General features: G+C 37.2%; 1 protein-coding gene across 6 annotated transcripts in view; it reads left to right on the forward strand.

Moving 5' to 3' along the window:
* Positions 1 to 23,438, forward strand: part of TRPC6 (transient receptor potential cation channel subfamily C member 6) — a 117,143-nt gene that overhangs the window by 69,501 nt on the left and 24,204 nt on the right. For 5 of the 6 annotated variants that reach the window (XR_004351097.1, XM_032640174.1, XM_032640177.1 and 2 more), the window contains exons 3-4: positions 16,347 to 16,532; positions 18,424 to 18,588. Coding sequence is in view for 5 of the 6 variants with exons in the window: in XM_032640174.1 (XP_032496065.1) it covers positions 16,347 to 16,532; positions 18,424 to 18,588 (351 nt within the window). In the remaining variant the exon portion in view is untranslated. The remainder of the gene's footprint in view (positions 1 to 16,346; positions 16,533 to 18,423; positions 18,589 to 23,438) is intronic. The other variant, XM_032640175.1, reaches the window with a different exon arrangement.

Consider the following 23,438-nt stretch of genomic DNA (forward strand, 5'->3'; position numbering starts at 1 on the left):
CCTATCCATCCAGGCAGAGAGGGGGAGGTAAATGGTGACTGGAACCTTTCAATGGCCCCCAGGATGGAGGATGCTGCTTTTCCTTTAGCTACCTGGCAGCTGAGGGTACAGGATAAGCAAATGATCACTTACAATCCTGTCTCAGTCTTTCCTACTTCTCACTTTACTCCCATGACTCAGTGAGTCAGAGAGCTATGCTATCTTCAATTAGAGAAGTTTCTTCAAAATCTGATTAATATTATTTTAAAATTTGTATTTAATTTTTTTGAAATTTCACTGCTTAGGTTTCAACATCTCTGTTTCTGTAATTGTATCTTTGTTTACACACTTCTCTAGACCACAGAAGAATATTACATTCTTAATTCATTCGTTCACTTGCTTACATCTTTTGAGCCCATGTTTGTACCAAATATTGTACTGGGGAGAGTTGAGAAGGGAGGATGGAGATGTAGCACGAACACAAAGACAATTCAGTCAGTAATCCTACCCTCAATTAGTTTGTAATCTAATAGGAGAGGAAAAGACCTGTGTGTAGGAACTATAATATAAGGCATGACCTTGTAGAGTGAGGGGGCGGGCAGGTGGGCCAAAGGTGAGAAGAATCACATCTAACCAGAATGTGAATTTTTCACTGTCCCTAAATGCATTGCATAATGTAAGAGCCCCTTTAGGATTAAGAGGATTTAAGGATCCGGACGTTCCTTTATTTGTTCACCACACATTGTTTCTGCTCAGGTGGTGCAAGGTACATGGATCAGGCACTTTCCCTCCGTTCATACTTTCTCTGTGTAGTTCCACTCTCTTTAGCAGCTACCTAGAGCCTCTACTCAGGCTTACTCTCTGCTTAATGCCCTGCCTCTGAAGGTTTGAAGGCAAATAAAAAACAAATCTCTCAGAAAACACATATCTCTTTAATAGTATTTTATCCCTAATATCTTTTAAAAATCCTTCGCAAATATTGCATTAGTTTACTGTTAAAAGAGGATAGCAGTTCAGAAAAATGTTTTAAAAAGTATATCCTAGAACTCGACAATCAGCAGTTTTTCTAATTAGAAATTTGACTACAAAAGTTCTTGTATTACACAAGGATAAAGGCCAGTTCTTGACTTTTTTAAAAAAGTCTTTGGCAAATACAAAATCAAAAAGCACAAGGTTTTCTTTCTCACCAGACAGAACACTCTAAAACAAATATTTCATTCTCCAGCCTAGTTGGGTCCACAGAGGCAAGAACAGCCTCATACGAGGATGAGCTGCCATTGCCTTTGTGTGTAAACTCAGGGAAAGCACATCCTCCATCCACCATCATCCACGGTGTTGTGATGCTAAACCTGTTCCCAGCAGCCCAGCCTCAGTTTACAACAGGATGGGACCTGACAGGGCTAAAGAGATTGGTGTCTCTGGTGAGATTTCTTGCTAAGTCTGCTGCTCTACTCTTCAAAAGTAACTTCTCTTTTCTTACTTTAAAAGGATACAGTTGATCCTTGAACAAAATGGGTTTGAAGAGTGCGGGTTCTCTTATATGTGGATTATTTTCACTAAATATAGACTACAGTACTACACAATCCCAGGTTGGTTGAATCCATGAATGTGGAACTGTGAATACCGAGGGTCCACTGGAGAGTTACATGCAGGTTTTCAACTGCACAGAGGATGGCTGCTCCTAACCTCTGCTTTGTTCAGAGTATATGGTCATGTTAGAAAATAATAATATAAAAATGAAGAAAAGTTTAAAAATCATTTCTATTTTGCCACCAGGAAATAAACACTGATACTGCAAACACGCCAGCACATATCCTTCTATTTGTATTTTTAGTAGTCAAGTCCCTTAGAGTCTCAGGGAACAAAGATTGCAGAGTCTGGACCACCTGAGGCCTGGGATGCCTCACAGGGACCTGAGAGATTGTATTGGCCACAGGCAATCCTTTCTGCTCATGGTCTTCAAATTCTTTTGCTTCTTTTTCACCTGAAAGACATTTGAAAAATTCTGTGCTTATGTGCACATTTTAAAATTGGCATCTAAATATTTTTATAAGTTTAAATATTTTTAAAAGATATAATTTCTGCATAGTGTAAATATTGACATTTAAAAATAGAACTCTTAGTGCTCCTTCAGATGTATCTAGGGGCCTTTAAGTGCTGTGATTTTATGCATAACATCACCTATTTTAAAAATAAGTAAACAACCTCCTTTTTAACATTCAGAATAGCTACATCTTTCCTTTTCTCCTTGAGCTTATATTTCCAGTCCAGTTTCCTCCACAAATATGATTCCTGATGTAATAGCTTTTTATTGTGTAAAGTCCTTTATAGATCACCCAATTACATATATATTATATATATGATATATATTATATAACACATATTAGCAGTATATTTGATCAAAACTACATAAGTTGAACATAATTTTTCAAAATAACAAATATGTACAAATTTTGAAAAGTAAACTTTAAATATATGACACAGTTCTTATTGGAAATGAATTTTTAATGGGATTAATCGTGTCCATACTTTTGTTGTATAGTTAGTGAAAGAAAAAGTTATAGCCTGCTAAAGTAACTTGATTTGTCAGCTATCATATTATTTTAGTTTTTGTTAATAGGATATATAAATTAATAAAATTAAATATAAATTATTTTATGTAATAAAATTAAAAGAGCTGACTGTAGTTGGAATAACTATTTCTTGATGTGATTTGATAACTGCCTTACTGAATTATCCACAATGAATCTGAAAAAAATCACATAAAAGTTTTATCCATGTGTTTTAGCCAATATCCTATGAAAATTTTGAGTCCTGGAAACCCTTCCAAATCACATTAAAAGGAATCATCCTCCTAACGTTTTCTGCCTTGCCCATTTGAGATGTCTTTCCTTTAAGCTAATAATACATCCAAAAGCTGAGTATTAATAATTTAAAAGAATCACATTTAAATACATGAAGAAGTGATTTTTGTATTCAGTATTCCCTACTGATACCTTCTTTGCCATCCTCTCATTCAAGAAGGATGCATTCTTTGACAGTTGTTGAAGAATGAAGGGGCAAAGTACATTAAGCAAAAATTATCATTGTTCCTATCACTACACTGCACCATACATCTAAATTTAGAACATCCCAACATGAACCAGCATGTTGTATTTCTATCATTAAACTTCATCTTCAACAGGAGTGTGTATTAGGGCAGGAAAATACAGGAAGCCCCTCAGATCTATGGTACCTGGGTTAATTATTAAAGGGGAATTCTCCATTGTTTGCTACATGGGTGAGTGAGAGTGGGGAATTATTTTGTAAAGGGGTGAAACATCTATTTTCAAGGAAATCAGTTTTAGGAAAGTTGAAGATCTGGAAATTTATTCCCTTAAAACTATCAGTGTGGGCTTCCCTGGTGGCGCAGCGGTTGAGAGTCCGCCTGCAAATGCAGGGGACATGGGTTCGTGCCCCAGTCCGGGAAGATCCCACATGCCGCGGAGTGGCTGGGCCCGTGAGCCATGGCTGCTGGGCCTGTGCATCCGGAGCGACGGGAGAGGCCACAGCAGTGAGAGGCCCACGTACCGCAAAAAAAACAAAAAACAAAAAAACAACAACAAAAAAAACTATCAGTGTTCTCTGGCCCCTTGGAAAGCCTTCACATATCTCTGTTCGGGGCTTCCCTGGTGGCGCAGTGGTTGAGAGTCCGCCTGCCGATGCAGGGGACACGGGTTCGTGCCCCGGTCCGGGAGGATCCCGCGTGCCGCGGAGCGGCTGGGCCCGTGAGCCATGGCCTCTGAGCCTGTGCGTCCGGAGCCTGTGCTCCGCAAGAGGAGAAGCCACAACAGTGAGAGGCCCGTGTACTGCAAAACAAACAAACAAAAAACAGGAACAAAAAAAAAATCTCTGTTTGAAGGCAACTAATCTATTTTATGAGAGTTAGAGAATGAGAACTTTCACAAAGATTTTGTAAACTCCAATATATAGCTTCTCTAAGCTCCTCCTAAATTCTCCTTTTCCATAATTAACCCATAGTCCTTTAACAAAAGAGGCCGGAGTAGTTGCTACTGAATTCCTCAGGCAATTGTAGTCTTGCACCTTGAATCTTCTAAACCTAACATATTGCACTCATTACCCGTATCATCAGGTCTGGAGCTGGCTCTATGTGGGGGTGACAACCAGACCACAGCAGAGAAATCTAACAATTAGATGGAACCACAGGAATAAGAAGAAAACCGATAGGCCTGAGGGATTGTAGGTCTTCAAAGTGAATGGGGGAGAAACCAGATTTAAAAGATTTCACCCATTCAAGTTTAATTTTTATATTGATTTTTTTTTTTATAAATTTATTTTTTTATTTATTTTTGGCTGCGTTGGGTCTTCGTTGCTGTGCACGGGCTTCCTCTAGTTACGGCGAGCAGGGGCTACTCTTTGTTGCGGTGTGCGAGCTTCTCATTGCGATGGCTTCTTTTGTAGAGCACAGGCTCTAGGCGGGCGGGCTTCAGTAGTTGTGGCTTGTTGGTTCAGTAGTTGTGGCTCATGGGCTCTAGAGCGCAGGCTCAGTGGTTGTGGCACACGGACTTAGTTCCTCCGCGGCATGTGGGATCTTCCCGAGACAGGGCTTGAACCCGTGTCCTCTGCATTGGCAGGAGGATTCTTAACCACTGTGCCACCAGGGAAGCCCTATACTGAATTTTTATAAATAATTTTTTGCTTTGGTAGCAAGAAACCTCAGCCACCTTAAACTTAAAACTTAGGCTAAGCCTAATTTTGGCAACAAACACCAAATCGATTAAAAAAACACACACAGAATTTTGACTGTTTTTGATTCTGGTGAAGCAGAGCATAACTCCTGGTTTTTCTCCTTGACTCAAGACTAAGAATTATCATAAAGACAAGGAGATCAGTACCAGGGATGCTTTTTCAGCAAATTCATTCTCCCAAATTCAGAACTTCCATTTAGTATATCAATATGTACCTATGACTTATGTCTCTAAACCCTTTTTTGAATATATTTATATTTTAGGTTGTTTGTGGTAATAAACAAGATTTCCTTTAATTACCCTAAAATTACCCCCTCTATACATCAGAGTTTGCCCTCTTCCCTGTCATTCTAGATAAGCAGCTTTTCTGAAGCTTTTCCAGATCCTTCATGTCTTCCCGGGGTGTGTGTATCTAAATAGGCACATGGCCCTCCAGATGCCTCTGCCACTGACTTTGAGGAAAGGGAAGACACTCTGCTGTGTCCATTTTTAAACTGTTGCTATGTTCTGGCATTCAAAATGTTCAAAAATTCCTGGCATTATTTGAAAAAGAAATACCCTCTAAGAAACTGACTGAGCTGAAAAGCAGTTTTTGTTAGCAGAAAGGCAGTGTGACTCTTATCAGACCTTAGCAGGGTGACAAAGGTGTCACTTGCATGCTAAATAGCCTACAGAAGCACAGGGCAGGGATCCAGACCAAAGGGGAAGGAGGAAATGGACCATTGTTGAGCTTCATGAATCATTCTAAGTGATTTACACTCTAACTTTATGATATAGCAGCATTTAAGTTCTCCATAATTAGGAGAAACTATCAAAAGGCCAGAAAATAAAGTAGCCTTTCAAGATCATAGTTGTTAAGTAGCAGAGCAAAAATTCAAACACAGGTATGTTTTATACCCAGTCATGCTTTATATGACACAACAAAAGTTTTGGTTACCTGCTGTGTGCCACCCACTGTGCTGGAAACTCAAAGGTGAGTAAGATACAGTTTTTGTTCTGAAGGATATTTGAGTCTATTCAAGAAAGACAGATACATGAACAAATGCAGTTAAGTGTATGAGTCTGTTTGTTCTTGCCTTTGAATTTCCGATCAGTTTAAATAGATGGGCAGGAAAAATCCATTCTGGCAAAATTTTAGATCTAAGGCAAGTCAACAGTTAGGGATGGAAGTTACGTGCAACAGTGTATACCCTGAGAGACCTCAGCCCCTGAAGCACATATTTACCTTCATTGCTGCTCTTCAATCTTCCTGGCTTCAATGGGACCTGAGAATTTCTATGCGAAGGAAAGGATAAAACCTGTTTATCAAACACTCTATTAAGTTAAATAAGTATCCACTGTTGTGGCAACAATCAAAATAAAAGTCAGTAGCGTCTGACAAACCTAGGAAAATGTCTGTCTTCAATTCTTGTTTGAAAATGTATCTCATCTCTTTTTACTTTTTCTTTAGAGTAGTGTCTGATTACCTTTTATGTCCCTCACAACCCCACATATCAGGTGCTGTAAAAATGCTTGTTAATCATCCTCACATCAGCTGTGACAGGGTTCAATGATCAATGTGCCATTGAGTGACAATTATTCTGAAAAGCCTTAGAGTTACTTATGGTCCCAAGAAGCAGGACTGGTTAACTCGATCACTAGATAGATAATGATACTCTGTACTTTCTTTACTCTTTAGGAACATAATCTCATTTTACCAAACTCCCATCTTAGTAAGACTGCTGTATCTATCACAGCACGAGTTGCTGATTGCTTGCTGAACATTTGTAGAATATTTGTTGAAAGAATGAATGAATGAATAATCATTTTATTTTCAGTACATTAAAGTGATATCCAATGTTGATGAAAATAATCCATAAACAATCTACAACAGGAATAGAAAAGAGTTTTATTTGAGGACTATAGCCTGGAAGACAGCCTCTCAGATAACTCTGAGGAACTGATCTGAAAAAGCATGGTTTTCAGCACAGTTTTATATCTTGTCAGAACAAAGAACATTAAACAAATCAGGGATATGTTCCTTCAAGGTTTGAAAAAAAAACCCAACAGATTAGCATGTACACAGCAAGTCAGTATGGCCTTGGCACCTGGAAAGGGAGTCTTATCATCGAAGGAGAGCCAGCATTGGCCTCCCAGGAAGAGAGGCATTTAATTGTTACTTTTAACATGGATATTCTTTACTTCTGGTCAATGTGCCCTTTACTCAATAATTAAAGCAGGTGTACAATGTATGTTTGACAGGCCACAAACAGGCAATTTTAGTTAGCATAAAATTCAAGTTAACTCATGTATAAGCTAGAATGACTTAGCCATACCTCAGCATGTGGAAATATCTTTTATCCCCAGGAATCCCATAATGGCTTTATTATTTTTTAGCACAATTTTGTGCCTAGGTACTTAGACTACTTGGATATTGTTTATGAAATGATGAAAACAACAACAATAATAATTGCCATTGATTCATCCCAACCCTGGGCCTGGAAGTGGCATTTGTTATCTCATATAACCTTCACAGTAACCCTAGGAAGTAGGTACTTACATTACCCCTGTTTTACACATGAGAATTTTGAGGCTTTAAGGGATTAAGTAATTTGTCCAAAGTCATGCAGCTAGTAAGTGTTTGCACCTAGTATCAAATCCAGGTCTGCCCTTCTCCAAAGCCCACAGGGTTGATTAGTGAGAATTAAGGCATGCATTTTCCCCCACCTTCTTGATTTCTATCAAGCAAATGTTATTCTATGTATAGATCCAGACATTAAAATTACACACCATAACATATCTTCTACTATGTAAAATCCAACTAAGATGACCCTTTGACAAGGTGCTTTTAACAGGGTATTTCATGTCTATTAATCTCTAAACTCTGTTCTATTAACCCATTATCAGTCATCTCTTTATAACTCAAAGGTTAATGGGCAAGCACCCACTTCTAATTTATTAACGTATGGTGTGGGTGTGTGAGCCAAAGGCCGAACCGCCAGCTTCACTTTTTCAAAACACCAAAATCACAGTGCTGTGTCTGGCTAATGAACTGCCGACATCTCATTGTAAGTCAGTTTACATTTCAATCTGAGAAAACTTAAAATATGAAAATATTTGTAAATGGATTCCCAAGGTAAAAAAAAACATGCATTTCTAAAAGCAGTCTTATTCTTTATTTTATTTTTTAATTGTTGGTTTTTGTTTTGTTTTGTTTTTGCTTGGAATATGTCTTGAGAATTAGCAGTGAATTGGAAACAATTTTTTAAGTCAAGATATGAAACAGCACAGAGCTCCTGTACTTTACTTTTTCAGTCTATGTGGTTTCTACTAAAAATGTTACTCTACACTTGAAGGGTCATACCCTCCTTTGAAATATCTAATTTCACCTATGCTTTTTTGGAATTTGAGAGAGTACTGGTTTTGAGTCTTACATTTTTATCTCCAAAAGGACTAAAGATACATCTAGAATTGAGCACTATAAACAAGAAAGGCTAGATGCATTAAACTCCATAGGTACTTACAAATGTCAAGAAATGGCCTGTTTTCAGATCTTGCCTTTGATGATATAAATAAAATAATTATGTTTTATCAAATGCTTGCTATGTGCTTTGCAATGTGTGATTTCTTTAACAATTACTCTCACTAAGCCTTAGTTTTCTCATCTGTAAATTGAAAATAATAATAGCACCTACCTCATAGAGTGATTTGAAGCTACCTAAGTTCACATGGCTAAAAAACAGAAGAGCTGGGATTTGATTACAGGTATATCTAACCTTAAAAGCCCAAGCTCCTAACCACTATAATATGGAATAGTGTGCATGGACAGCATATGTATTGATACTTCCACACCTCAAAGTTCTTCCCCATGACCTTAATTGACTATTTCATGACAGGGGTAGAGCTGTTTCCTTGTGACCTTATTTATACTATCTGACCAGATACCTGTTTAGAAGTAGTTTGAGCCATTCTCAGTTAAGACAATTTGTTTTATTAATTTTCTTTTATAGAATCTGTTTGAACCTACAGTTAGCAAAGTGAAACTTGGCATGATTTACGGGGAGGAGCCCAAGAAGGTGCTTTGCAAATACCCAAGTTGAAGCTGTTTTCCATTTAGCCGCTCTGCAAGTATTACCTATTGATTCACATCCAGAGCCTCTCATATTTTCCAACATCTTTTTCTCTTGATCCCTGCAAGGAATCTTTCTTTTTTTTAACATCTTTATTGGAGTATAATTGCTTTACAATGTTGTGTTAGTTTCTGCTATACAACAACGTAAATCAGCTATATGTATATATATATATCCCCATATCTTCTCCTGCTGGAGCCTCCCTACCACCTTCCCTATCCCATCACTCTAGGTCATCACAAAACACCGAGCTGATCTCCCTGTGCTAAGCAGCAGCTTACCCCTAACCATCCATTTTACATTTGGTAGTGTATATATGTCAATACTACTCTCTCACTTCATCCCAGCTTCCCCTTCCCCCTGACCGTGTTCTCAAGTCTGTTCTCTACGTCTGTGTCTTTATTCCTGCCCTGCCACTAGTTTCACCAGTACCAATTTTTTAGATTCCATATATATGCATTAACATATGGTATTTGTTTTTCTTTTTCTGACTTACTTCACTCTGTATGACAGACTCTATGTCCATCCACCTCATTACACATGACTCAATTTCGTTTCTTTTTATGGCTGAGTAATATTCCATTGTATATATGTGCCACATCTTCTTTATCCATTCATCTGTCAATGGACACTTAGGTTGCTTCCATGTCCTGGCTATTGTAAATAGTGCTGCAATGAACATTGTGGTACATGACACTTTTTGAGTTATGGTTTGCTCAGGGTATATGCCCAGTAGTGGGATTGCTGGGTCGTATGGTAGTTCTATTTTTAGTTTCTTAAGGAACCTCCATACGGTTCCCATAGTGACTGTATCAATTTACATTCCCACCAGCAGTGCTAGAGGGTTCCCTTTTCTCCACACCCTCTCCAGCATTTATTGTTTCCAGATTTTTTGATGATGACCATTTTGACTGGTGTGAGGTGATACCTCATTGTAGTTTTGATTTGCATTTCTCTAATGATTAGTGGTGTTGAGCATCTTTTCATGTGCTTGTTGGCCATCTGTATGTCTTCTTTGGAGAAGTGTCTATTTAGGTTTTCTGCCCATTTTTGGATTGGGTTGTGTGATTTTTTGATATTGAACTGCATGAGCTGCTTGTATATTTTGAAGATTAATCCTTTGTCAGTTGCTTCATTTGCAAGTATTTTCTGCCATTCTGAGGGTTGTCTTTTCATCTTGTTTATGGTTTCCTTTGCTGTGCAATAGCTTTTAAGTTTCATTAGGTCTCATTTGTTTATTTTTGGTTTTATTTCCATTACTCTAGGAAGTGCATCAAACAGGATCTTGCTGTGATTTATGTCATAGAGTGTTCTATGTTTTTCTCTAAGAGTTTTGTAGTGTCTGGCCTTACATTTAGGTCTTTAATCCATTTTGAATTTATTTTTGTGTATGGTGTTAGGAAGTGTTCTAATTTTATTCTTTTACATGTAGCTGTCCAGTTTTCCCAGCACCACTTATTGAAGAGGCTGTCTTTTCTCCATTGTTTATTCTTGCCTCCTTTGTCAAAGATAAGGTGACCATAGGTGCGTGGGTTTATTTATGGGCTTTCTATCCTGTTCCATTGATCTATATTTCTGTTTTTGTGACAGCACCATACTGTCTTGATTACTGTAGCTTTGTAGTATAGTCTGAAGTCAGGGAGCATGATTCCTCCAGCTCCATTTTTCTTTCTCAAGATTGCTTTGGCTCTTCAGGGTCTTTTCTGTTTCCATACAAATTGTAAAATTTCTTGTTGTAGCTCTGTGAAAAATGCCATTGGTAGTTTGATAGGGATTGTATTGAATTTGTAGATTGCTTTGGTTAGTATAGTCATTTTCACAATGTTGATTCTTCCAATCCAAGAACATGGTATATCTCTCCATCTATTCGTGTCATCTTTGATTTCTTTCATCAGTGTCTTATAGTTTTCTGCATACAGGTCTTTTGCCTCCTTAGGCAGGTTTATTCCTATTTTAATTTTTTTTGTTGCAATGGTAAATGGAAGTGTTTCCTTAATTTCCTTTTCTGATTTTTTTGTTGTTAGTGTATAGGCATGCAAGAGATTTCTGTGCATTAATTTTGTATCCTGCTACTCTAACAAATTCATTGATTAGCTCTAGTAGTTTTCTGGTAGCATCTTCAGGATTCTCTATGTATAGTATCATGTCATCTGCAAACAGTGACAGTTTTACTTCTTTTCTGATTTGGATTCCTTTTATTTCTTTTTCTTCTCTGATTGCTGTGGCTAAAGCTTCCAAAACTATGTTGAATAATAGTGGTGAGAGTGGGCACACTTGTCTTGTTCCTGATCTTAGTGGAAATGGTTTCAGTTTTTCACCATTGAGAATGATGTTGGCTGTGGGTTTAATGTGTCATTTAAAACTTGTGTTTCCTTATTTATTTTCATTTGGGTTGATCTGTCTGTTGGTGTAAGTGGGGTGTTAAAGTCCTCTACTATTGTTGTCTTACTGTTGATTTCCCCTTTTGTTTGTATTGATTTCCTCTTTTATGGTTGTAAGCATTTCCCTTATGTATTGAGGTGCTCCTATGTTGGATGCATAAATATTTACAATTGTTATATCTTCTTCTTGGATTGATCTCTTGATCATTATGTAGTGTCCTTCCTTGTCTCTTAAAACAGTCTTTAGAGTCAGTTTTTCTGATATGAATCTTGCTACTCTAACTTTCTTTTGATTTCCATTTGCATAGAATATCTTTTTCCATCCCCTCACTTTCAGTCTGTATGTGTCCCTAAATCTGAAGTGGGTCTCTTGTAGACTGCATATATGCAGGTCTTGTTTTTACATCCATTCAGCCAGTCTGTGTCTTTTGGTTGGAGCATTTAATCCGTTTACATTTAAGGTAATATTTGATATGTATGTTTCTATTACCATTTTCTTAATTGTTTTGAGTTTGTTTTTATAGGTCTTTTTCTTGTCTTTTGTTTCCTTCCTAGAGAAGTTCTTTTAGCATTTGTTGTAAAGCTGGTTTGGTGGTGCTGAATTCTCTTAACTTTTGCTTGTCTGTGAAGCTTTTGATTTCTCTGTCAAATCTGAATGAGATCCTTGCTGGGTACAGTAATTTTTGTTGTAGTTTTTCCCCTTCATCACTTTAAATATATCTTGCTACTCCCTTCTGGCTTGCAGAGTTTCTGCTGAAAGTTCAGCTGTTAACCTTATGGGGATTCCCTTGTATGTTATTTCTTGCTTTTCCCTTGCTGCTTTTAATATTTTTTCTTTGTGTTTAATTTTTGTTAGTTTGATCAATATGAGTCTTGGCATGTTTCTCCTCGGATTTATCCTGTATGAGACTCTCTGTGCTTCCTGAACTTGATTGACTATTTCCTTTCCCATGTTAGGTAAGTTTTCAACTAAAATCTCTTCAAATCTTTTCTCAGACCCTTTCTTTTTCTCTTTTTCTGGGATGCCTATAATTCGAATGTTGGTTCACTTAATGTTGTCCCAGAGGTCTCTGAGACTGTCCTCCATTCTTTTCATTCCTTTTTCTTTATTCTGCTCTGTGTCAGTTATTTCCACCATTCTATCTTACAGCTCATTTATCCATTCTCCTGCCTCAGTTATGCTATTGATTCCTTCTAGAATATTTTTAATTTTAGCTATTGTGTTGTTCATTACTGTTTGTTTGCTCTTTAGTTCTTCTAGGTCCTTGTTAAACATTTCTTGTAATTTCTCTATTCTATTTCCAAGATCATCTTTACTATCATTACTCTGAGTTCTTTTTCAGGTAGTTTGCCTATTTCTTCTTCATTTATTTGATCTTTGGGTTTTTATCTTGCTCCTTTGCCTGCAAGATATTTCTCTGTCTTCTCATTTTGTCTGATTTACAGTATTTGAGGTCTCCTTTCCCTAGGCTGCAGGTTCATAGTTCCTCTTCCTGCTTTTCTCTTCCCACAGTGGAGAGGTTGGTCCAGTGGCTTGTGTAGGCTTCCTGATGGGAGGGACTGGTACCTGTGTTCTGGTGGGTGGAGCTGAGTCTTTCCCTCTGCTGAGCAAGGCTATGTCAGGTGGTGTGTTTTGGGGTGTCTGTAAGCTTAGTATGACTTTAGGTAGTCTGTGTGCTGATGGGTGAGTTTGTGTTCCTGTCTTGTTTGTTGTTTTGTGTGAAACGTACAGCGCTGGGAACTGCTGGCATTTGGGTGGAACAGGGTCTTGGATTCAGATAGAGGCCTCCATGAGAGCTCTTGGCGATTAATCTTCCCTGGGGCCAGGAATTCTCTAGTGGTCCAGATTCCTGGACTCACTCCTCCCACCCTAAAGCCTCAGACCCGACTTCCAGTCCCACAATAAAGGGGATTAAAAAAAAGAAAGACTAACAAAACCCCAGACAAATGGTAAAAAGTAAAATCAAACAAAAACAGAAGCAAGGAAACACACACACATACAAAAGAAATAAAAATAGAACCAAATAAAACAAAAAGCAAAGAACAACCAGACAAATAGAGGAACTCAAAGGCAAAATCAAACAATTAGGATCAAAACTAACAAAAACACAAAACCAAAGCAGTGTGCCAACTGAAGAATAAAGTAAGGAAACAGAACCAATAAAAAGGATTAAAAAATAATAATAAGATAAAAAGGGAAAAAACACAGGACAACAGAAAAGCAAAGTAGAAATGGAAATATTTTTTAAATAAATAATATATTAAGGAAAAAGAAGAAGAATAAAAATAAGGGAAAAGAACACAGAACAACAGAAAAGCAAAGTAAAAATAGAAATATATATTTTAAAAAGTTATAAAACATGAAGATCCCAAAAGACTAAATTAAAAAAAAAAAAAACTAAAACAATAACAACAAACAAAAAAAGAAAGAAACAAACAAAAAAGCCAGAACCAACAACAGAATGAATGAAAACATGATAAAATTCTTAGTAATAATTAATGTTTCCCTGGGGTGTCCACTGTAAGTGTCCTTGCACATGCAGTGAGACACAGCCCACCTCTGCCTCCCCAAGAGGCCCTCCTCTGCCTCTGGGCTGGTCTCTGGACCTGCTGTGGGCCCTGTGGGAACCACTCAGACTCTGATCAGGCCTAATTCTTGCGTGTGCTGGCCCCCAAATTCCACAGCTGCCAGAGCTAGACCGTTTTCATTTGTGGAAACACTCATTGTCTACTCAGATATTCCATAGACACAGGGTCTACCTAGCTTTAATCTGCAGCTTGAACAGCTGATGGAAAGATTTTTGATCTTCTTACTTAGTCGCCCTGTTCCTGAGGTTCAGCTTTGGTTTTATCCCCACCTCTCCCTGTGGTCCACCCACAGGAATCTGATCCTGAGGCTGCCTTGGAGCTCTTGGGTCTGCCCCTGTGAGGACGGGGTGCAGAGATGGTATGGCTGCTTGGATCACAGGACCCCTGGTGGCACCAAATGCGCAGGGAAGCTGGTGGCCACGGGCACAAGAGATATGGCCCAAGTGAGGGCCTTTTCTGGTGCTCAGCATAAGGTATGTGAGGGCCAGCCCTGAGAAGGCTTCTTTCATTGGTGCTGGTGTGTGGGGAGAGAGAGATTACAGTAGCGGCTCCTCCCCCTGTAATAGCGCCCTGTTTCCATGGCAGTCCAGTCTTCCTCCACAGGCATTCCCTGCTGTGGATTTCCTCCCTCCCGTCCCCAGTCTGTATCCCCACAGACAACAGTAGTTCTCACTCCGGGTCTCTTCTCCAACCCCTGCAGTCCAGCTCCCAGCCCCCTTGCACACCTGTGAACACACATCCCAGTCTGGGGCACATAGGGCTGTGGTACAGACCACCTGTATATTTCTCACTCTGTCCCGTCTGCCATAGATCAGCCACTTCACCCTCTTCTGACAGCCTCAAATGCTTTTCCCTTCTGTCCCAATTGATTTCCCTGTTGGAGGGGGGGTATCCCTGAATTCGGGAATCTCTCCTCTGCTTCAGCTCCCCTGCCCCGAGGTGCAGGTCCCATCCCGTTTCCTCTCCTCCTCCTTCTCCCTCCTTTTTTTCGTCCTACACAGTTATTCAGGGATCTTTATAGTCCCTTCTGGTGTTAAAGGTCTTCTGCTAGTGTTCAGCTGGTATTCTGTGAGAATTGTTGCATCTGTAGATGTATTCCTGATGCATCGTGGGGAGAAATGAACTGCATGTCCTCCTACTCCTCTGCTATCTTAACTCCCCCTGCAAGGAATCTTTTCATCCTATAACACAATGGTGGCTTCAAGATGGAGGAGACAACTAATTCTGAACGTGCAAAGCTGGCTTTAAGAGTAACCTCTGCCATGGAGGCAGTGACCTCAAGGGACCTTAGTTTTTTTTTTTGTTTTGTTTTTTTGTTTTGTGGTACATAGGCCTCTCACTGTTATGGCCTCTCACATTGCACAGCACAGCCTCCGGACACGCAGGCTCAGCGGCCATGGCTCACGGGCCCAGCCGCTCCGCGGCATGTGGGATCTTCCCGGACCGGGGCACGAACCCGTGTGCCCTGCATCGGCAGGCAGACTCTCAACAACTGCGCCACCAGGGAAGCCCGGGACCTTAGTTTTTGGATGTGCAAAGTGGGACTAGTATTTTCCTGGCTTGCCTCCCAGTTCTTCATAGATCAAAATAGAGAAGCATTCTACAAAAAGACAAAGTGGCATCATTCTTACAGGCAAAGGGTTTAGAGCAAAACAGGGTTACATTTAAAGCCTCATTTTGATACTTAGTGGCTGCATGATCTTGAACATATTATTTAACCTAAGTGATCAAGGCAACTGTGAAGATTAAATGATATGATTCACTTGGAATGCAACAAGTTCTAGCTAATAGGTTTTCTTTATTAACATTGGATTATAAATGGCCTTATTTCAATGTAAGAGAATAAAGAGGAAGGAAATATCAGAAAGACCTGAATGAAGGTATGAATGCATGGTGTATGTAAGTTCAAAATGAGTTTTTGGTGTTTAAATATGATCTGTACTCTCTAAATCTTCCCAAAATACCATTAGTTCATCAGCAGTAAATAACAGTGAAAGCATTTTCATTAAATTTCCTTTTCTCCAAAGAGAAGAATCTCAATTTGCAGACTTTATATTAGATCTTGTCTTTTGACCCTGTGTTTGGTACATAAAGTTCCTCTGTAACAATTTAGTAAATAGATAAGTGATATATGTTTTCTTTTGTCTAGCAAATATATATTATGTGCCTAGCTGATGAAGTTATGAACATAAGAGATATATGTATGCAAAATAGTATGAGCATGCTGTGGGAAATGTTGCTTACTTTATATTTCTCCTGAATCAGCAGATGAGTTTGGCACAGTGCAGTACTTTTTTATAACTTTGGTTATGTTTTAGACAAATTTCCTCTTTCAGAATATAAAGAAAATCTTTATTGTGCTAAGATATTTCAGAGATCGCTCAGCAGAACAGCAATTGAAGATGTTAAAAGAATAGTAAACCTAAAAGGAGAGGTTTTTTCCTCTAAGACCATCAAATCACTGATAAATTCTGCAGCATAACATAGTAAAATTTGCTACTTCTACATTATTGTTTTCTGCTTTGCTTTGTCTTTCCTAGAATGACTACAAAAAACTGTCAATGCAGTGCAAAGATTTTGTTGTTGGACTCCTCGATCTGTGCAGAAATACCGAAGAAGTAGAGGCCATTCTGAACGGGGATGTTGAAATACACCACAGTGGTGGAGATCACGGTCGTCCAAATCTCAGCCGTTTAAAACTTGCCATTAAATATGACGTAAAAAAAGTAAGGTCAGGCCTGAAGCCCCTTTTACATTATTTCAGTTTTTATTGGTGCTAAATCAGGATGAAGGGTTGGCATAATTAGATTGAGCTGTTTTTTTCTAATTAATTGCACTAGGTAGGTTCTCCAACAATTCTAAGTGCCTGGTTGTGAGGCATTTAACCTACACTAATGCCAGTCTTTAAAACCTAGACTTGTTTATGCAGTGATTGACACTTTCTTTTACTTAAATAATGATATAAAAATGACTTTGTGTGTTCAAACTACAAGGCATTTGTTATAGGATAGGAACATCATTATTTAAGACCCAACTCGGTTTTCCCATTTGTTAATATATTCCAATTCCAGACCAATGCCTTCTATTCCTTCTTTAGAGCATTTGAATCTCCTTCATCTTTATTTGTGGAGTATTTTTATCTCTGTCTTCATGTGGTGCCCCCTATCCCTGACTGCTTTCTTAGGTTATGTAAGATATCTTTAAAAAAACCAGTTTTTATAGGTAGGTTTTCTAATAAAAGTAACACAGACTTATGGTAAGCTTTCAAACAATATCGACATGCCCTCTTTCTGTCTTCTCAATTCTTAACGGAGAGTGGTTAATCAATATTATATTTCTCTCCATAAATTTATACCTTGGACATCTTCACATATCAGTAAATAAACATCCACTTAATCTTTTCAAAGGCTGCATATCGTTATGTTTATTTACATTGTTATGTTCATTTAGTCAGTTTACTATTTAAGGGTGTTTATTATTTTCTTTATTTTTTTTGTTATTTCAAAACATTTGCTAAATTTCCTTCAAAAAATGTACACCAGTTTACACATGTCAACAGTATGTGAGAGGGATTATTTCTTCCACTCATAATGGGTATTATTATTTTTTAATTTTTTTAAAATAGATCTTTATTGGAGTACAATTACTTCACAATACTGTGTTAGTTTCTGTTGCACAACAAAGCGAATCAGCCATATGCATACACATGTCCCCATATCCCCTCCCTCTTGAGCCTCCCTCCCATCCTCCCTATCCCACCCCTCTATGTCATCGCAAAGCACCGAGCCGATCTCCCTGTGCTACATAATGGGTATTATTAAACCTTACCATTCTGAGAAGACAAACATTGTATCTTGATTTAATTATCTTCCAGGTTAACCATCCTTAAGAAACATTTTTAGTTCCTTTATATAACCTGTCCTTTGTCTAATTTTTAATATTCTTTACCAATTGTTATTTTGAGTTGTTGCTTTTTGTATATTAAATAATGCAGCTCTCTGTCGTATGTAGGGTTCATTTGTAAGCAATAAATATGTAAGAATAAAAATTTCTGAAAAATAAACAGTGAAATTTAATTATAAAGTTTTCTTAATTGAAAGAGTTTATGGTGCAGAAGTAAAAAGAAATATCAGTAGAATAGAATAGGCAGTCCAGAAAAAGACCCATATGCAAATGGGAGCCTAGTATAAAATAAGTTTAGCATTTTAGGTCAGTGCAGAAAAGGTCGTATACTTTAAAAAAAAAAGTATTTAGACATCTGATCTAGCAGGATCTTTATATCACTCCTTCTAGATGGAAACAACATATAATCATAAAAGTCCTTTTGTAAAATATTGATGAATCATTTTCCAATATTAAATTTCCAAAATTTGTTTGTGCTTTGAAAGAAAACCCATTAGTCATAAAGCAAAAGTTGGAATCTTTGAATTTATGTAATACATATTAGGACCCCCTGCCATCTTGCTTGATACCTGCCCGCTAGATATTTTACATTTGTTCTTTAATTCTAACAATATTTTTCATGGGCAAGAACAGAACATAATATTAGAATGCAAGAAAAGAGTTTATGCTGAATCTTTAAGCAAGCTGTTAAATGTTTTGTCACTCCCCTGCTAGTTTGTAGCTCATCCAAACTGTCAACAGCAGCTTCTGTCCATATGGTATGAGAACCTTTCCGGTTTGCGGCAGCAGACCACGGCAGTCAAGTTTCTTGTGGTCCTCGCCGTTGCCATCGGACTGCCTTTCCTGGCTCTCATTTACTGGTTTGCTCCATGCAGCAAGGTATGTCTGTGAAGCCTGCACCTCTGTTATGTCCTATAAGTGTATCTGGTTTATATATCAGAGCCAGTTAAGCAAAGAAAATTCTAGTTCCCAAATAAAAATTTCAGGGAAGTCAGAGTTGGGTTTAAATAATCTTATTGTTTTTAATATTATAAAAATAACATATATTTGCTATAAGAAATAATGAAAGCAGTGGAAAGAGAAAATTCACCTGTAATATTACCACTGTTAATATGCGAAAGAAAACCTCAGTATATTTCCTATTTGTCTTCTCTCTAGTTACACCTATGCATATATTTGTACATTTTTGATGAGGTATGCATTGAGCAGATACCTCAGATAACACCCTAAAAGAACATGTTTTCTTTTGTTATTTCTCCTCTGGCAAAATTTGAGATGAAAGTTATTGTTTTGTATTTATTTTACGGAATATGACCAGATAAATCTTAATATAAATAAAGGGCAATTGTGTAAATAGTACTATAATGCTTGTTTCAAGGAAGACTATTTGTTTTAAGGACAGAGTACATTGTAACCTGACAACAAAGATAGCCTGTTTTTTGGGGTTTTTTTGGTTTTGGCAAACTCTGCCCAGAATTTGTTGAAATTAATTTGTTCAGATGGACCTAGCCTTTCATTAGTGCGACAGAAGAAGTTTGGAAAATGTTGACCTGTCATTCTGTTAACAGGCATAGAGATTTGTCTGCCCTGCATTGCCAACAATCTTATTCTGCATGTTTTTGAAGCCACATTTCTGGAACTGTCAAAGTTTCAACTCTTAGAGTCAGACTGAAATAACTCTAAAGCTATGTGGCTGAAATGTCTGCTGGACCATCTATTTATGTGCCATGTAGATATGTCAGTTGAATCACTTGCTGTTGTTAAATCTGGGCATGACTCATTTTCAAATATTTGTAACATGTGGGTGCAAAGACATATATCACCATTACCAACATATTTTCTTCTTATTATTACTTAGTCATATATTTGGTGCTTTAACCTTATAGGAATGTTATTAAGTGGCTTATGGTAGGAAGCTGGTGCAAAGCCTTACATAGTGGAAACTTCATAATTACTTCCATTGATGATGATAGGAACTGCTGGAAACTTGGCATTTTCTCCCGAGGGTAAAATCTGTCATTATAAATGTTTTTCCCTTAAATATATAAGGCCAAAAGTTGGCCTTATATATTTATAAATAAATTATAAAGGAGGAAAATAAAATGAAAATAGTGATATTTACTAGAATTAGAAATTTATAGCATGGATTTTTTTCTAGAAAGTTAAGATTTTTCTTTTCTTCCCTTTTTCATAGGAATGACAGATTTCACTTTGAAAAAAGAATTAATTCTCCTTACTAGAACATAAGCTACATCTATGTATGTAGTCTCTGTTCTGCTTCTACTCACATTTTCTGGGTCTTCAGAGATTTAACCTGAATTAAAAGTGGGGGGAAAAAAGTTGGGGGGGGTTCTGAATTATCCTTGTTATTACTCTGTGATCCGTTAAATTATAATATCTCTTCTAAGGTGAATAATTGTGCCTCCCCATATCCAGTGAGTTCAAAAGCATAATGCCTTCCAGAGCGTTTGGTGTTTTGACAGACTAGTTTTCACAGTCCTTAGAGTTGCACATTTCTTAAATTTTGATTGAATCTTAATTAACCTGATTTCCTTCACTATTTCTTCTTTCCTGGCCATGTTTCTTTCTGGTATGTTTTCCACCCTCGTTTATGAACCCTGAGGCAAATAATCAAATTAAAAGGACACTGTCAAGGACACTGTAAAATCTATTTTACTGTTATTTAATGTTTGAAGCATGATGATAAAATCTATTTTACATTTTTCCCTTTGGTAATATATATAAATATTATTTACAGTTTAGAGAATTGATTTTTTTAAACGGGGGAGATTGCTCAAGCTATATTGATGCTTTTATTTAAAATATTATTTAAAATATTAAAAAATTCCAAAGCATCCATGAAAATTAAGCGAGATCAAATTGCAGGCCTATGCACCTTGACAGAGTCCCTGTTTCTATTTAAAGTTTGGTTTTCTTTCCTCAAGTCTGCTCTTTTCTTTAAGAAATTCTTTTTGTCCTTACTTGTTCTCTTTTTCCACCATAACCCAAATGTGTTTTATACTCATTATAGTAAAAATAGGTCATGCTGTGATTTCAAATCATTTTGGCTTAAGCTATCTTCAACATTTTCTGCTACTATTGGTATTTGATAGTTATTTGATCATCAGTAAATACTTAAAAAGAGTATGATATAATATTTAAAAGCAGGTATTTCTTTCAGTGCTTACTTTCAGTCATTCTTCCAGGTACATCAGTTTTTCACCTTGTTCAATTTTTCTTTACAGTTATTTTTTAGAAATCTGTTTACGTCACAGAATATATAGGTGACAAATTTTACGAAAATGAATAACTCACTTCAGTTCCTAAAGTCCATTGAGTGGTACCAGAATCTCCTTTAGTTTAAAGAGAAACACAACTCTCAGTGATTTGTAATAAGAAATGGAAGATATGATTATCCAAACACACCACTTTAGTTTCCTGTCAACCATCTTTTTATTGTTTATGTGTTTGCTTTTTAAAATTTTATTTATTTATTATTATTTTTTAAACATCTTTTTTGGCGTATAATTGCTTTACAATGGTGTGTTAGTTTCTGCTTTATAACAAAGTGAATCAGCTATACATATATTCTCATATATCCTCCCTCTTGCGTCTCCCTCCCACCCTCCCTATCCCACCCTTCTAGGTGGTCACAAAGCACCGAGCTGATCTCCCTGTGCTATGCGGCTGCTTCCCACTAGCTATGTATTTTACGTTTGGTAGTATATATTTAGTAAGCAACAAAAGTACCTGGTTTGATTCTCTTCTCTCCCTTCCGAATAAAATAAAGGAGTCATATTGTGTAAGAACCAGGAACCCAGGGAAGAAGGAAGGTGAGGCAGGTCAGGAGTGAGGGGCAGATCAGATACCGTGCCCTGAATAACTGAACGTTGGTTTTAGATGTGTCCAGACAGCTGAACTCAAGTTCCAGACCTCTCAGGCTTGAGGCACACTCTAATGTGGGTAGTTTTATTCTCACCCCATTTTATGTCTCCAGCCTTTTCTCCTCTCCTTCTCCTATTTTAATTTGTGCTCTCTTGAGTTTTTCGTAATTTTGTATTTTGAAGGCCGCCTCTGATTCTCTCCTGAACAAAGCAGGGAATAAATAAGTTTTCCATGGATTTTACTACTAATAGTCAATGCCCCAATCCCAGTTTTCCACAACAGTCAAATAAACTGAGAACTTTAAAAAATTGGTTTAATATTTATAATAATAGCTCTTTTCACCAGGAAGATATTGAACCTTGCAATAAATGATTAAATAAATCTTGTACATGTGATTAAATCTTATATAAAACATGATTAAATAGCCATGATTACAATAACTTTTATATAAAGCAAATGTAGAATTAAAATTGTATATGTGGCACACCATAGAAAAAGAAATTAAAGTCGCATTAATGTTCAGTTTTTAATAGTCCATATTTTTTTAGAAAACATTGCTAAGGACAATAGGCAAAAGAAAATCAAGCCTACTTTCTCTCTCATTTGTTTTAACTTTATTTGAGAGTTCTATTTAAACAAGATCTTAAAAAAACACAGAAAGTACTCTTTGATTCAATCTAATGAGCATCTACTTATGGAAGTATGGTTTTTGGACAACATTTTTACAGCAACCTTTTACAAAGTAACCTTGGATTGGGTCTGCAATATATCTAACTGTATAGATCCATTGGCTTAAAACTAGATAGATAGAGTGGTTGATCTATTGATCTAGATAAACACACACACACACACGCATGCATGCATGCACATACACACCCTGATATTCTGCCTGGCCTAAGATTCTAAATATCAAGAGAGAAGGGACTAAACTATGTGATTCATCCTAGCTCTAACTTTTATGATTTTGAAAAACCATATAGACAGATAAAGTGTGTAGGAACAGAGAACATTGATTGCATTCCTTCCATTATAGCATTTAGCTTTTTAAAATCTTAGAACCGTTTGTTCTCTAAGAATTTACATATATATGTATTTCAATGAGAAAATATGAACTGTTTTGTAAACCAAATAGAAACATTAACTCAAACAAGTATGCCTGGGTTCAGATTCCAGCTCTACCACTTATAAGCTGTGTGACCTTTAAGCTAGTTTCTGGACCTCACTTCCTCAGTTTCTTCATCCATAACATGGCATTTCAGCAGCATATACCGCTTTGTATTGTAATTATATCATGGAATTAACAGGGTAAAGCACTTAAAACAGTACATAAAAGTACTGGCCAAGTGTTGGTGGTATTATTATTAAGTTTTACATTTTTCTGTAATAATAAACTCGTTTGAAAAGCTGTCGAAAGCTATTGACCCTCTCCTAAGAAAAAATTCTTGCATACTTGTATTTGAGTTTTGTTAACCATTACAGGGGATACACAGAGCCCTTGAGACACATCCTGGGCACACACCATCCCTCTGCCCCAGCTAGGATTCGTGCATCTCAGATGGAAATGATTCCTGTACTATAGATGCACAAGAGCTTTTATTGTATCCATATTTCATATGAAGAATCTGACTTTCACATAATTTAGGAAATTCACTCATTGCTACTCAGCTAATGAGGGAATGAAACTGGAACCTGAACCTAAAATGTGTTGGTTATGTGACCAGAGATGTATGTAATTGCCAATCTGCATTTCTTACCACACTGATGCAATTCTAGCCAAAAAACCCCACAAAACTTTTTTTTAAACCTTTTCCTGAAGCCTATGAACAGCAAATATAAAGTGATTT

Source organism: Phocoena sinus, chromosome 8 (assembly GCF_008692025.1).
Source record: "Phocoena sinus isolate mPhoSin1 chromosome 8, mPhoSin1.pri, whole genome shotgun sequence".
In the NCBI taxonomy this organism is placed as follows: Eukaryota; Metazoa; Chordata; class Mammalia; order Artiodactyla; family Phocoenidae; genus Phocoena; species Phocoena sinus.